The sequence below is a fragment of the Chrysochloris asiatica genome, unplaced genomic scaffold, assembly GCF_000296735.1.
Source record: "Chrysochloris asiatica unplaced genomic scaffold, ChrAsi1.0 scaffold00052, whole genome shotgun sequence".
NCBI classification, from domain to species: domain Eukaryota; kingdom Metazoa; phylum Chordata; class Mammalia; order Afrosoricida; family Chrysochloridae; genus Chrysochloris; species Chrysochloris asiatica.
This window is the reverse complement of record NW_006408570.1, coordinates 3,352,268-3,365,244: the sequence shown is the minus strand read 5'-3', so window position 1 is coordinate 3,365,244 and position 12,977 is coordinate 3,352,268. Positions and strand designations below refer to the sequence as shown.

General features: G+C 41.1%; 1 protein-coding gene across 1 annotated transcript in view; it reads left to right on the top strand.

Annotated features, from left to right (window-relative positions):
* VAX2 (ventral anterior homeobox 2) overlaps window positions 1–12,977 on the top strand; it is a 52,205-nt gene that overhangs the window by 23,018 nt on the left and 16,210 nt on the right. The window contains exon 2 of the mRNA XM_006862912.1: window positions 11,264–11,451. Within this exon, the coding sequence (XP_006862974.1) occupies window positions 11,264–11,451 (188 nt within the window). The remainder of the gene's footprint in view (window positions 1–11,263; window positions 11,452–12,977) is intronic.

Genomic DNA, 12,977 nt, shown 5'->3' with positions numbered 1-12,977 from the left:
GTACATAGACAAAGAGACTGTCATTCGAACAGAAAAAAAGTTCTGTTGAATGGTTTTAAATCAGGAAAAGTGTGCACCAGGACTGTATTCTTTCACCATACTTATTCAATTGGTGGAGTCCTGGTAGTGTAGTGGGTTACCCACTGTAAGATCAGCATTTCTGATCTGCTAGATCAGCGTTTCTAATTCACCAGAGACTCCATGGGAAAAAGTTAAGGCTTTCTGCTCCCGTAATGGTTTGTTGTTGTTATGTGCCGTGGAGTCGGTTCCGACTCATAGTGACCCTGTACAGGGTTTTCGAGGCTGTAAATCTTTACAGGAGCAGAAAACCTCATCTTTCTCCCGCAGAACAGCTGGTACTTTCGAACTGCTAACCTTTAGATTAGCAGCCTGATCCATAACCATTACACTACCAGAGTTCCTTCCCGTAATGGTTTACAACCTTGGAAATCCTATACAGGGTCGCTATGACTTGGAACCCACTCGAAGGCATACCACCACCACCACCAACGTTCCATCTGTATGCTGAGCAAATAATCCGAGGATATGAATTATAAAAAGAAGAGTAGAGCATCAAGATTGGAGGAAGACCCGTTAACAATCTGCAATATGCAAATATGCAACCTTGCTTGCTTAAAGCAAAGAGGACTTAAAATACTGATGAAGATCAAAGACCATAATGTTTGATACGGGTTGCTCTTCAATGTAAAGAAAACAAAAATTCTCATCACTGGACCAGTAAATAGCATCATAATAAATGGAGAAAAGATTGAAATTGCCAAAGACTTAGTTTTGCTTGGGTCAACTACTAATGCTCATGGTAGTAGCAGGCATGAAATCAAAGGACATATTGTTGTTGTTGTTGTTGTTAAGTGCCATTGAGTCGGTACCAACTCATAGAGACCCTATGCACAACAGAATGAAACACTGCCCGATCCTGGGCCAACCTCATTATTGTTGCCATGCTTGAGCCCATTGATGATGCCACTTTGTCAATCCATCTCGCTAGGGGTCCTTTTTTTCTCTGACCTTCCACCTTACCAAATATGATATCCCTCTCCAGTGACTGGTCCCTCCTGACAATATGTCTGAAATATGAGAGTCGAAGTCTGGCCATCCTGGCCTCCAAGGAGCACTCTGGCTGTGCTTCTTCCAACACAAATCTGTTTGTTCTTTTGGCAGCCCATGATCCTTTTCAATATTCTTCTCCAACACCATAACTCAAATGCATCAATTCTTCTACGATCTTCCTTATTCACTGTCCAACTTTCACATGTATATGAGATTATTGAAAATACCATGGCTTGCATCAAGTGCACCTTTTTCCTCAAGCTGGCATCTTTGCTCTTCAACCCTTTAAAAAGGTCTTGCGCAGCATATTTGCCTAATGCAATACATTGTATGATTTCTTGACTGCTGCTTTCATGAGTGTTGATGGTTGACCCAAAAGAAAAATGGAGTCTTTTGACAACTTCAATCTTTTCTCCATTGATAAAAATGTTGTTTATTGGTCCAGTGGTGAGGATTTTTGCTTTCTTTACATTGAGACGCCAGCCATACCGAAGGCTGTGGTCCCTGATCTTCATCAGTAAGTATTTTAAGGACATATTGCATTAGGCAAATTTGCTGTGCAAGACCTTTTTTAAGTATTCAAGAGCAAAGATGTCAGTTTGATGACTAACGTGCACCTGACCCAAGCCATGGTATTTTCAATAGTCTCATATGCATGTAAAAGCTGGGCTAAATAAGGAAGACCATAGAAGAATTTATGCATTTTAGTTGTGATTTTAAAGAAGAACAAAGAAATATGTGTTGGAATATGTACAGCCAGAATGCTCCTTAGAAGCAATAATGACCAGACTTCAACTCTTAGATTTCAGACATGTTATCCTGGAGAAGGACATTATGCTTGGTAAAGTGGAGGGTCAGCGAAAAAGAGGAAAACCTCCAATGAGATAGATTGGCACAGTGGCAGTAACAATGGGCTCGAGTATAGCAGAATTTGTGAGAATGGTGCAGGACTGGACAGTGTTTTGTTCTCTTGCACTTAGGGGCGCTATGAGTCAGAAGTCACTCAACAGCACCTAACAACAACATAGTCAAATGCCTTTGCAGTCATTCAAACACATGTAAAACTCTTGTGTTTTCTGCTTTCAGCCACAACCCATTGGACATCAGCAATGATATCACTTATTCCGTAACCTGGTAGTGGTTTTGATTTTGCAGCTTTCTGATGGCTAATGAAGGAGCCCCGGTAGCACAGTGACTGAACTTCTCAGCTGCTAACTTAAAGGTGTGCACTTGAAACCTGCCAGCCACTCCTCAAAAGAAGGATGTGGCAATCTGCTTCTGTCAAGATTTACAGCTTTGGAAGCCCTATGGGACAGTTCTACGCTGTCCTATCGAGTTGCTCTGAGTCAGAATAGACTTGGCAGCAGTGGATTTTTTGTTTGTTTGTTGATGACTAATAGGAATCCTGGTGTGGCGCTGTAGGTTAATGCGCCAGACTGCAAAGCCATTTGAACTGCAAGGTTAGCGGTTCAAGGTCACCAGCTGCTCCTTGGAAACCCTATCCAGGGTCGCTATAGGTCGGAATCAACTTGACGGCACTCAACAACAACAAAAAATGATGTTGAGCATCTTTTCATGTGTCTCCTGGTCATTTGGATGTGCTCTGGTGAAATGTCTATTCAAGTCCTTTGTCATTTTATTTGTCTCTCTGTTGTTAAGTTGTTGAAGTTTTACATTGTTGTTGTGTTGTTGTTGTTAAGTGCCGCCGAGTCATTTCCAACCCATAGCTACCCTGTATAGGGTTTCCAAGGAGCAGCTGGTGAGTTTGAATAGCCGACCTTGCAGTTCAAACCGCTTTGCAGTCTAGTGCATTAGCCCACAGCACCACACCAGGACTCCGAAGTTTTACATAGGTTTTGATTATTAGATACTTATCAGCTACATGGAAGGAGCTCTGGTAGTGTAGTGGTTACAAATCGGGCTGCAAACCCCAAGGTCAGCAGTTCAAAAATACCAGTTGTTCCGCGGGAGAAATATGAGGCTTTCTGCTCCCGTAAAGATTTACAGCCTTGGAAACACTGTACAGGGTCACTGTGAGTCAGAACCAATTCCATGGCACATAACAACAACAACATCAGATACATGGTTTCAGAAGACAGTCTCCCAATTGGTAGCTTTTCTTTTCACTTTTTTCGGTAAAATCTTTTGAAGAGCAAGTTTTTAATTTTTTAAGTCCCATTTATTTGTTTTCTCATTTGCTGTTTTTGTCTTTGTTATCACATTATTCCTGGTATGGTTCAGTAGGATAAGTACTGGACTGCTAACCACAACATTAGTGGTTCAAACCCACCAGCCACTTCTCAGAAAGCCTATACAAGGTCGCTATGAGTTGAAACTGAGTCATCAGCACTAAACACCATTAGTAAAAGGTAGGCTCAACAGTGTTGCCCCTGTATTTTCTTCTGAGAATTGTATAGTTTTCCCAACACCATTTATTGGAGAGTGTCTTCTTTCCCTACCAAGTGGACAGCACGTTTGTCAAAACTCAGTTGTCTAGAAGAGCTGGATTGCCTGGTTACCCCTACTGACTGTTCTGATCAGGACCACAGTAGATGGGCCCTGATAGGATAGGAGAAAAGCATGGAATAGAAATCGAATTCTTAAAGTCCAGACTTACTAGACCAGTTAAAACTAAAGGAGTCACTAAGACTAGTTCCTGAGACTATTCTCCTGATTAAACCCTAAGATCATGTTTTAGCAAAATATCAGATTGATAAACAAAATAAAATATTACCTGTGAGTTTGATGTTCCATTAAAAAAAAAAAATCTATATGAAACCAAAAGATCAGTAATTACTCTCATACTTTACATATGTTGTTCCTGGAGGAGGACATCATGCTTGGTAAAGTGAAGGGTCAGCAAAAAAAAAAAAAAAAAATCCATTATCGATGCTATGGATGGGCACCGTGGCAGCAACACAGGCTCAAACCTAACGATTGTGAGGAATTCGCAGGACTGGGCAGTGTTTCGTTCAGTTGTGCATGAGTCAAAACTGCCTCAACAGCACCTAACAACAACAACCCTCTAGTTATACTAACTGGACTTTGATATGTGGCCTTCTCTGAATACGCATGCTAAAATAGCACCCATTCATCCATACTCCCATACACATACCTTGGTTCTTTTTATTACTATTTTGAGGGCACAGTAGTATCCCCTTATCTAGTTTTTCCTTCTTCCCAGCATTTATCATTACCTTACATATTAGTGTTTAAGATTTGTTGTTATCTATCTCTTTCCAAAATGTGTGGTCTCTGAGAAGAGAAACCTTGTCTATTTTGTTTATTTCTGTATCTCTATACACTAGAGCAGTACTTGACAAAAAGCCTCACCTTTCTCCCACAGAGTGGCTGATGGGTTCGAACTGCCGACCTTGGGGTTAGCAGTCCACTGTGTATCCTACAGTGCCCCCAGGGCTCCTTTTTGGACACATATAGGTGCTTTATAAATAATATGTTGAATTGTTAAGTATACAATAAGTTTTATTGACGTAAAGTTGAGTTGTTCATTGCCATCTAGTTGGCCCCAATTCATTGTCCCATCCTGTACATTTTCCTTATTGCCAGTATGGAGCTGATCCATTGTTGTGGCTATTGTCAATGGAATGGGATTGAGTAAACTATTCTATACCTTGTTTTCTTTCACTTAATATCAGTTAATATAGATATTACCTCATTCTTTTTCATTGCCACATGGTATTTTAAAGAATAAATGTACCATATTTTGTTCAACCATTTCCTTTGTGGCGAACATTTTAAGATGCATCCACAGTTTGAATATTTTGAACAATGCTACAACAAACATCCTTAGATATACAACTTGGAGCATATGAATCATTGCTTTCCTAGAATAAATATCTACTAAAATGAAATTACTGAGACTAAATATATATGCATCTTTCATCTTGACAAATGCACCCCCCAAATCACAGATTATAAGAATAACATCCCACTATATTTTATTTAATTCCTTTAACATTTTATAGTCTGTGATTTGTTTTCTAATCCATTTGAAATGGATTGCTATTTATGGTATGAGACGGGAATTTAAATGAACTTTATTCCTTCCCATTAATTCATTTAACTCCACTTACTGAACAGACAAAACTTTCCTCCCTTAAAATGCCCCTCTATCATAAAATCTAGTACCATATACACATGGATGTGTTGTGTGCTCTCAATTCCATTATTGCCCAACATTTGTTCTTTTCATTATCATCCACATCAATTATGTTTATATTCCAATTATACTATAATTACTTAATATTTTAGCATAATACATTTTTAAATTAATTACCTACTGTAAACTTGATCCCAAGCATATAAAATCATGGGTTTACATTTTTTTCTAGTAACCATTAAAAAACAGTGCATACTTTTGGAAATGATAAATGTTTATCTGTGTGTCATTTTAAATCATCTTACAAACCACAGTGGAAGGAAGAAGGGAAAGACTGTCATAATCTTTCCACTAATGAATCTGTTGATTTTTGTGAGCCAAAATGGTCACTCTAACTTTATGGCATGTGATTTTCTTGTAAATTTTTATTTTAAAATAATGGTAGACTCACAAGAAGTTGTAAAATAATAGAAAGAATCTGTATACCCATCACCTAGCTTTCTACAAAGGCGACATCTTCTATATCTGTAGTACATTATCACAAACTGGACATTGACATTGGCACAATATAATTCACCAGACTACAGACCTTCCTCAGATGTCACCCATTTTTACATACATTTATTTCTTCCTTTATACATAGCTTTATGGCATTTTATTACAGACTCATATAACCACCAGATAACTAGTGAGTCATTACAGCAGTAACTTGATAGGAAACTGCCAGAAACTCAAGCTGGATTCAGGAGAGGATGTGGACTGATGCCAGATAGGTCTTGGCCGAAAGCAGAATTCCAGAAAGATATTCATTGTGTTTTATTGACTATGCAAGGGCTTTCAACCATGGAGATCATAACAAATGGATAACATTGTGAAGAATGGGAATTCCAGAACACTTAATTGTGCTCATGAGGAACCTGTTCATAGATTAAGAGGCAGTCATTCAAACAGAACAAGAGAATACTGAACAGTTTAAAATCAGGAAATGTGTGCATCAGGGTTGTATCCTTTCACCATACTTAATTAATATCCTGAGAAAATAATCCAAGAAGCTGGGCTGTGCAAAGAAGAATGTGGTATCAGAATTGGAGGAAGGCTCATTACCAACCTGCAATATTCAGATGACACATCTTGCTTGCTGAAAGTGAGGATAACTTGAAGCACTTACTGGTAGAGATCAAAGACTTCAGTATGGATTACATCTCAACATAAAGACAACAAAAATCTTCACTCATGGAAGCAGCAGTCAAAAGAAATTAAAAGGCATATTGCATTAGGCACATTTACTGCAAAAGATCTCTTTAAAGTGTTGAAGAGCAAAAGATGTCACCTTGAATACTAAGGTGTGCCTGATCCAAGACACAGTATTTTTAATTGCTTTGTATGCTGTGAAAGCTGGACAATAAATAAGGAAGACTGAAGAACTTCTGCCTTTGAACTATGGTGTTGGCAAAAAAATATTAAATATATCATGGGCTTCCAGAAGACTCAACATATTTGTCTTAGGAGAAGTAAAGTCAGAATGCTCCTTAGAAGGGAGGATGTTGAGACTTCATTTCACATACTTTGGACATGTTATCAGACGGGACTAGTCCTTGGAGAAGGATATCATGCTTGGTAAAGCAGAGGATCAGTGAAAAAGAGGAAGACTCTCAATGAGACGGATTGACACAGTGACTGCAACAGTGTACTCAAACATAACAACAATTGTGAGGATGGCACACGACTGGGCAGTGTTTTGTTATGCAGAGTCACTATGAGTTGGAACTGATTCAAGAGCACGTAACAACAATGTCACCACCACAATCACAATACAGAACTAATTCATCACTAATGAAACTTCCTCATGCTACTTTTTTTAAGTCACATCCTCTCCCTCCTTCCCCAACTCCTGGAAGCCACTGGTCTGTTCTCCAGCTCTATAATTTGATCATTTTGATAATGTTACAGAAATAGAAACAGACAGCATGCAATCTTTTTCACTAAGCTTAATACCTTGGAGAGCTGCCTGTATCAAAAGACATTCCTCTTTTATTGCTAACCCTGATATGGTTGTACCACAGTTTAACGATTCACCTAATGAAGCACATTTTGTTGTTTCCATTTTTTTTTTTTTAATTACAAGTTAAGTTGCTGTAAACATTTGTGTGTAGGATTCTGTGTAAACAAATATTTCATTTTTCTAGAAAAAAATGTGTGATCTCTGGGTTGGAACCAGCTCAATGTCATTTAACAACAACAGCAACAGTAGGTGTGTAGTTGTATCTCATTGTGGTTTGATTTGCGTTTCCCAAAGACTTCTTGTTGTTGTTAAGTGCCGTCAAGTTCATTCTGACTCTTAGCGACACTGTATAGGGTTTCAAGGTGAAGCTGGTTGGTTTGAACCGCCACATTGCAGTTCAAATCCATCTTGGGTCCAGTGTTATTCTACAGCTCCACACCAGGACTCCTCCCTAAGACCAGTGATAATGATATCTTTCATGTACTTATTTGTGTGACATATTTTGATAAGGTGGACAGGTCTGAGGTTGCCTTTCTTATATAGCTCCTGATTCCACTGATCCTGAGGGAGAGAACCCATCTTGGCTGCTCCCTGAGATGGGTCTGTTTCCTGGAGCCCTTCTTCCAAGGGGAGTCCTGGTGTGGCACTGTAGGATAAGCACTGAACCGCAAGGTCAGTTTGAACCGAAAGGTCAGTGATCCAAACTCACGCAGCTCCTCAGAAACTCTATATAGGGTCACTGTGAATCAGAACCAACTCAACAGCACTTAACAAAAACAACAAGCAAAGAGGAAAGGGTGGGCCTTTCCTCTTTGTTGTTTTTGTCAGCTGTTTGTTGTACAGTCTGACCTCAATGGAATGTTAGAGTAGACTTCTCTGAATTTTCCACCACCCTTTCTTCTGTTCACACCTCCATCCCAAAGAAACTAAATAAATATACAGCTCTTTCCATTGCCTTTGGAGATAGATTCACTTGGGGTGTTCTGAGGAAGTTGAGTCTGGTCTCACTGTTGGAAATGGTCAAATCCAAACAAAGGGGACCCAGACACAATGGAACCACAGATATTACTCAGTTTTCTGAAATGTAAAAATAAGTAGTGAGGGGAGCTTGAGCCAAAAGGCCTATGGTTACTATCAACTCTCCTAAAAACAGAGTCTATCTCCTTTAAATTGTTCTGGCAAGCACCTCAACTGTGAAAAACCCTCTCAGATGAGGGCCACCGCTGAATGGTGGCTGAATAACCCACCATCTCTTTGAGAATCAACTGTGTACATGAAGGTGCTTCAGAACCTTTGAGGTCAAGACCAGGATTAGTGAGCCAGGAACCCATGTGGAGCTTGAGAGCATCCTGGAGCTGTGAGCATTAACTGACACTGGACCGAGATGGAGCATCAACCTCAACCAAACATGTTGTTGTTGGTAAGTGCCATCAAGTTGGTTCCATATCATAGCAATTCTCTACAGGGTTTCCAAGGAGTGGCTGGTGGGTTTGGATCACTGACCTTGCAGTTAGTCGTCTAGTGCTTATTCTACAGTACCACACCATCGCTCCAATCAGTCATAATATGGAGGATTTGGAGGAAGGGTCTCAAGTTCACCTTCCAAAGCAGGGATTCAAAGAGTAAGAAGGGTCCTCTTGGTAAACAGAGCACACCCCAAATATAGCTTCTTTCATATATCTTCAAAGAGTGGTAAACCTGTCCAGAAGTTTCCATTTTTACTCATGAACAAAGTCCTCTTCATAACAGCCCATCAGTTGAATTGTTAAGGGTTACTAAAGGATGGTACTCATAAAGTAGGATGAGGGTGCTTCTATAGTCTATTGAAGACTGCCAATGCAGCCTCAGGTAGCTTAAACTTTTGTCCTTTGTTTCCTCACCAATAAAATGGAGATCAAAGTTCTAACTTCATCAGAAAGGTTAAAACAATGCCTGGCAAATAACAAGCACAGAAGAAGTAAGTGTAAACTATTATTATGACTAACGTATAAGCAGCCAAAGCCAGCACCACTGACCATGTTGCAAACTTTAGCTTCACAGACTATCCAGAAAGGGTTGGAATTTCTGCAACCATAGTTGGTTGTTTTGTTAATTGTGTGTCTTAGGCAGGGTTTTCTAGAGAAGCAAAAGCAGTGAAACATATATGTGAATATATATAGAGAGAAGTTTATTATCAAGGAAATGGTTTACAATTTCAGAGTCCCAGGTCCCCAGCAGAAGAGAGAGAGTCCCTCCCATGTATGTGTTCATTATATTGAGAGCAGGCCACACCCCCAAGAAAGCATCACTTCAATTGATTGGCTACTCATAGCCACTCATCATAGAGTTAACTATGCCTGTGTTAGGTCCCATCACCATGGGAATAAGCACATCCCAACTACCAAACCTCTGGAAATCCTGGCCTATTCAAGTTGACACAGAACCCTAACCATGACACTGTTCTTGATCAGGGCTGCCTTGAGTTTATGCAGTTTTTCATTGCTGCAGGATAATACACTGGACTGTAAGGTCTGTTTGAACCACAAGGTCGGCAGTTCAAACTCACAAGCCACTCCTCAAAAACCCTATGCAGGATCCCTATGAGCTGGAACCAACTCAATGACAATAAAAACAATGTTATTATATAAGGAGCCTGGTAACATAGTGGGTTATGAGTTGGGCAGGTAACCACAAGAACAGGATTTCAAATCTACCAGCTGCTCTGCAGAGAAAGAGGCATCTTTCTGCTCCTGTAAAGATTTACATCCTCAGATTTACAGGATCACTATGAGTCTGAACCCACTCTATGACAAAGACAGTGTATGACAGGTGGCACACAACCGCCTACATTCAATTCTTCCTATTGAATGGCAAATTTCTTAGTATAGCTTCACTGCTATTCGCAGTTTATTGGGCATTGTTTGGTCCATCTTAAGAGCACCATGATGCATACTTCCCAGTCTAATTTTCAACCTGAGCTTTTCTGATAACGAGATTTCAGACCATCCATGTATGTGGCTCAAACACAGACCATCTCTATCCCTATAGTTAAAACTGCTTTTCCTCCAATATTTTACTTTTTCTGGCTGTTCTGTTATTGCTGTTGAGTTCTTTAAGTGGTGAATATGGGTCATGGAGCCTCTTATCTCTCCTACTGAGCTCCAAAATATTGAGACTCTATCCATGAAAGGCATTAGCTGGAGCCCAGGAGAACAATCCTGCTGTTAGAGATCAGATACATGGAGATAGGTAGAAATCCTTCTAGAAGGCACTTTGAGCAGCTTGATGGGGTGGCGATTATCCTTGGGCTCCTCCAGAGGACCCCAGTTCCCTAATCTATCCTATTCACACACACACATATGGCTTAGAACCTAGTTCTAAACATCTGCTCCAATAAGCCTTCCCAGATTGATCACACTTAATTCAAACCCATTCTTTTCTCTGCACTTGAGGACTTAGCATAGCTCTTTCCATTTGTTCCTTAGTCAGCTGAGGGAACAGAATCTTGGGTGGGCCAGATTGAGTCCTCTCTGCCCAGGCCATGATGGCAGACCTGACATTAACATTGAGGTCCATTCACATGCATATAGAGTACCTGGGTGGTGCAAATGGTTACTGCATCAGCTGCTAACCAAAAGATTAGAGCTTCCAGTCTACCCAACAACACCTCAGAAGAAAGTCCTGCTATCTACTTCTGAAAACTCTACTGAACACCTTATGGAGCACAGTTCTACTCTGACATACGTGGACACCATGAGTTGGAATCAAGTTGGCAGCAAATAGTTTTTCGTTCACATACAAAGCTGGGCCCAGAGAGGGTGAATAACTTGTCAGAGGCCACACAGCCAGGACCAAGCTCAATGAATGAGCTCCCTATTAGATCACACTACCTCTTATTAACATACCTAACTCCTTAACTGGAGTCCTGTTATGACACTATAGGATAAGCACTGGCGTGTTCACAATTCAAACCCACCAGCCACTCCTTGGTAACCCTATATACAGGGTCACTATGAGTCAGAACTGACTCGACAGTACTTAACAACTCCCTAGCTAATGAATTAACCTGCCTCCCTTCATGGCCCTTGCAGATGCCAAAGGAACCATTCGGGAAATTGTCCTGCCTAAGGGCCTGGACCTAGACCGACCCAAGCGAACTCGTACATCCTTCACAGCAGAGCAGCTGTACCGCCTGGAGGTGGAATTCCAGCGCTGCCAGTATGTGGTGGGCCATGAGCGCACAGAGCTGGCCCGCCAGCTGAACCTCTCTGAGACCCAGGTAAGAGGGCTCTGGCCACTCAGGTATCCTTTGGGGGTAAGGTCGTGGGTTTCTGTGCACAGTCCCCATCTATTAGCTGAAGTTCCAATAATTGCATGGAGAAAAGACATAACACTATAGCAACCTAGAACAACTGAACTAGTGCCAAAAGGAAAGATTTGCCAAATGCCAGCTGAGGGGCCTTCCAGATATGGCAGGTGCATTGGGTGGAAGATGGGAAAAGACTAGAGAAACTTAAGGGACATTCAAGATGAAGGGAGTTATGTTAGTGTGTGGGAGAAGCCTACAGGAGAAAATGGTGAGGGATTGGTTTGCTGGGAGTTAAGATTCTGGAGGGAGATGGGTCATTACAAAAATGATTTAGAAATGTCTTGATTCCTTATTCTGAGTCCTTTCCAATCCTCCATCACTCTCCTTTCATCCTGTTGCCAACAGCACCTTAGCATAGGAAGTGTGTGTGTGTGTGTGTATGTGTGCACTTGCCAAAGACAAGAATGTGCTTCAAGGCCATGTCTCCTCTTCAGGCCTCCTTGGATCCCCCAGCACACAGCAAGCACATAGTGAGCCCACAATGAATCCTCAACTCCTTGTTTTACCACCTTCTTTGTCTGTCCCCAGTCCAGGGGTTTTCAGATAATATCATTACTGCACAATTAACATTTATAGAGGGCTTCCTATTCTCAGGACTTTGGATGTTAGAACTTGATTCTCACCACAACTTTGTGGGATGGGAAGGAAACGAAAGCCAGGAGAAATGAAGTAACTTGCTCAAGCTTTAAAGCAGCTCTGCCTCCCCTTTTTCCCTCCTGCTGCTTTACTGGAGTCAGCCTGCCCTTAGCCGGCCTTGCCTTCCCAGCGGGAACTACAACATTTTGGAGTTTTACTGACACTCTTTAGGTAACCCCTGGACATTGGAACAATGCGTGGTTGGTTTGCCTACACTGACCTGTCAGAGAATGGCCAAGGATTTGTTTCTGCCAATAATGAAATCTTTGGGAGTCTGATATTCCTTGGAGACTTCTGGGTTCCCTTTCTTAGGACTTTGGATCCAGCCCTTATTTGCCAGTTGACCTTCCTTCATCTTCTGCTCTTTCCTCCCCTCTTACATCTCTACTTCCAGCCAGAATTCTGTCCGGAAACAGCTCCACTCAGATGTCCCACAGGCACTCAAACCCCACAGTGCAACACTGCCCACATCGACTCCCCTGCCTGCACTTCCTGGGGGGTCCAGCCTGGGCAATGTGGGTGGCCAAACTGGGAATTTTGTATTTAATGTCTGTATCTTACCTCTGCCATCTGACCAGCCATTTCCAAAGGGTGGAGACTGTGTCTATTTTTCAATTTATCTCAACTCTAATCCTGGGCCCATAACAACAACAATAATCATATCTATGATTTATTCAACACCTACTATGATCCATGTGCCAGACACATTCATCAATTCATTTAATCTTTATAAAAAGATGGCTTTATGGGTACAATTTTACCTAAGCCTAAGAGAGGTTAGCAGCAGTCAAGAAACCAAA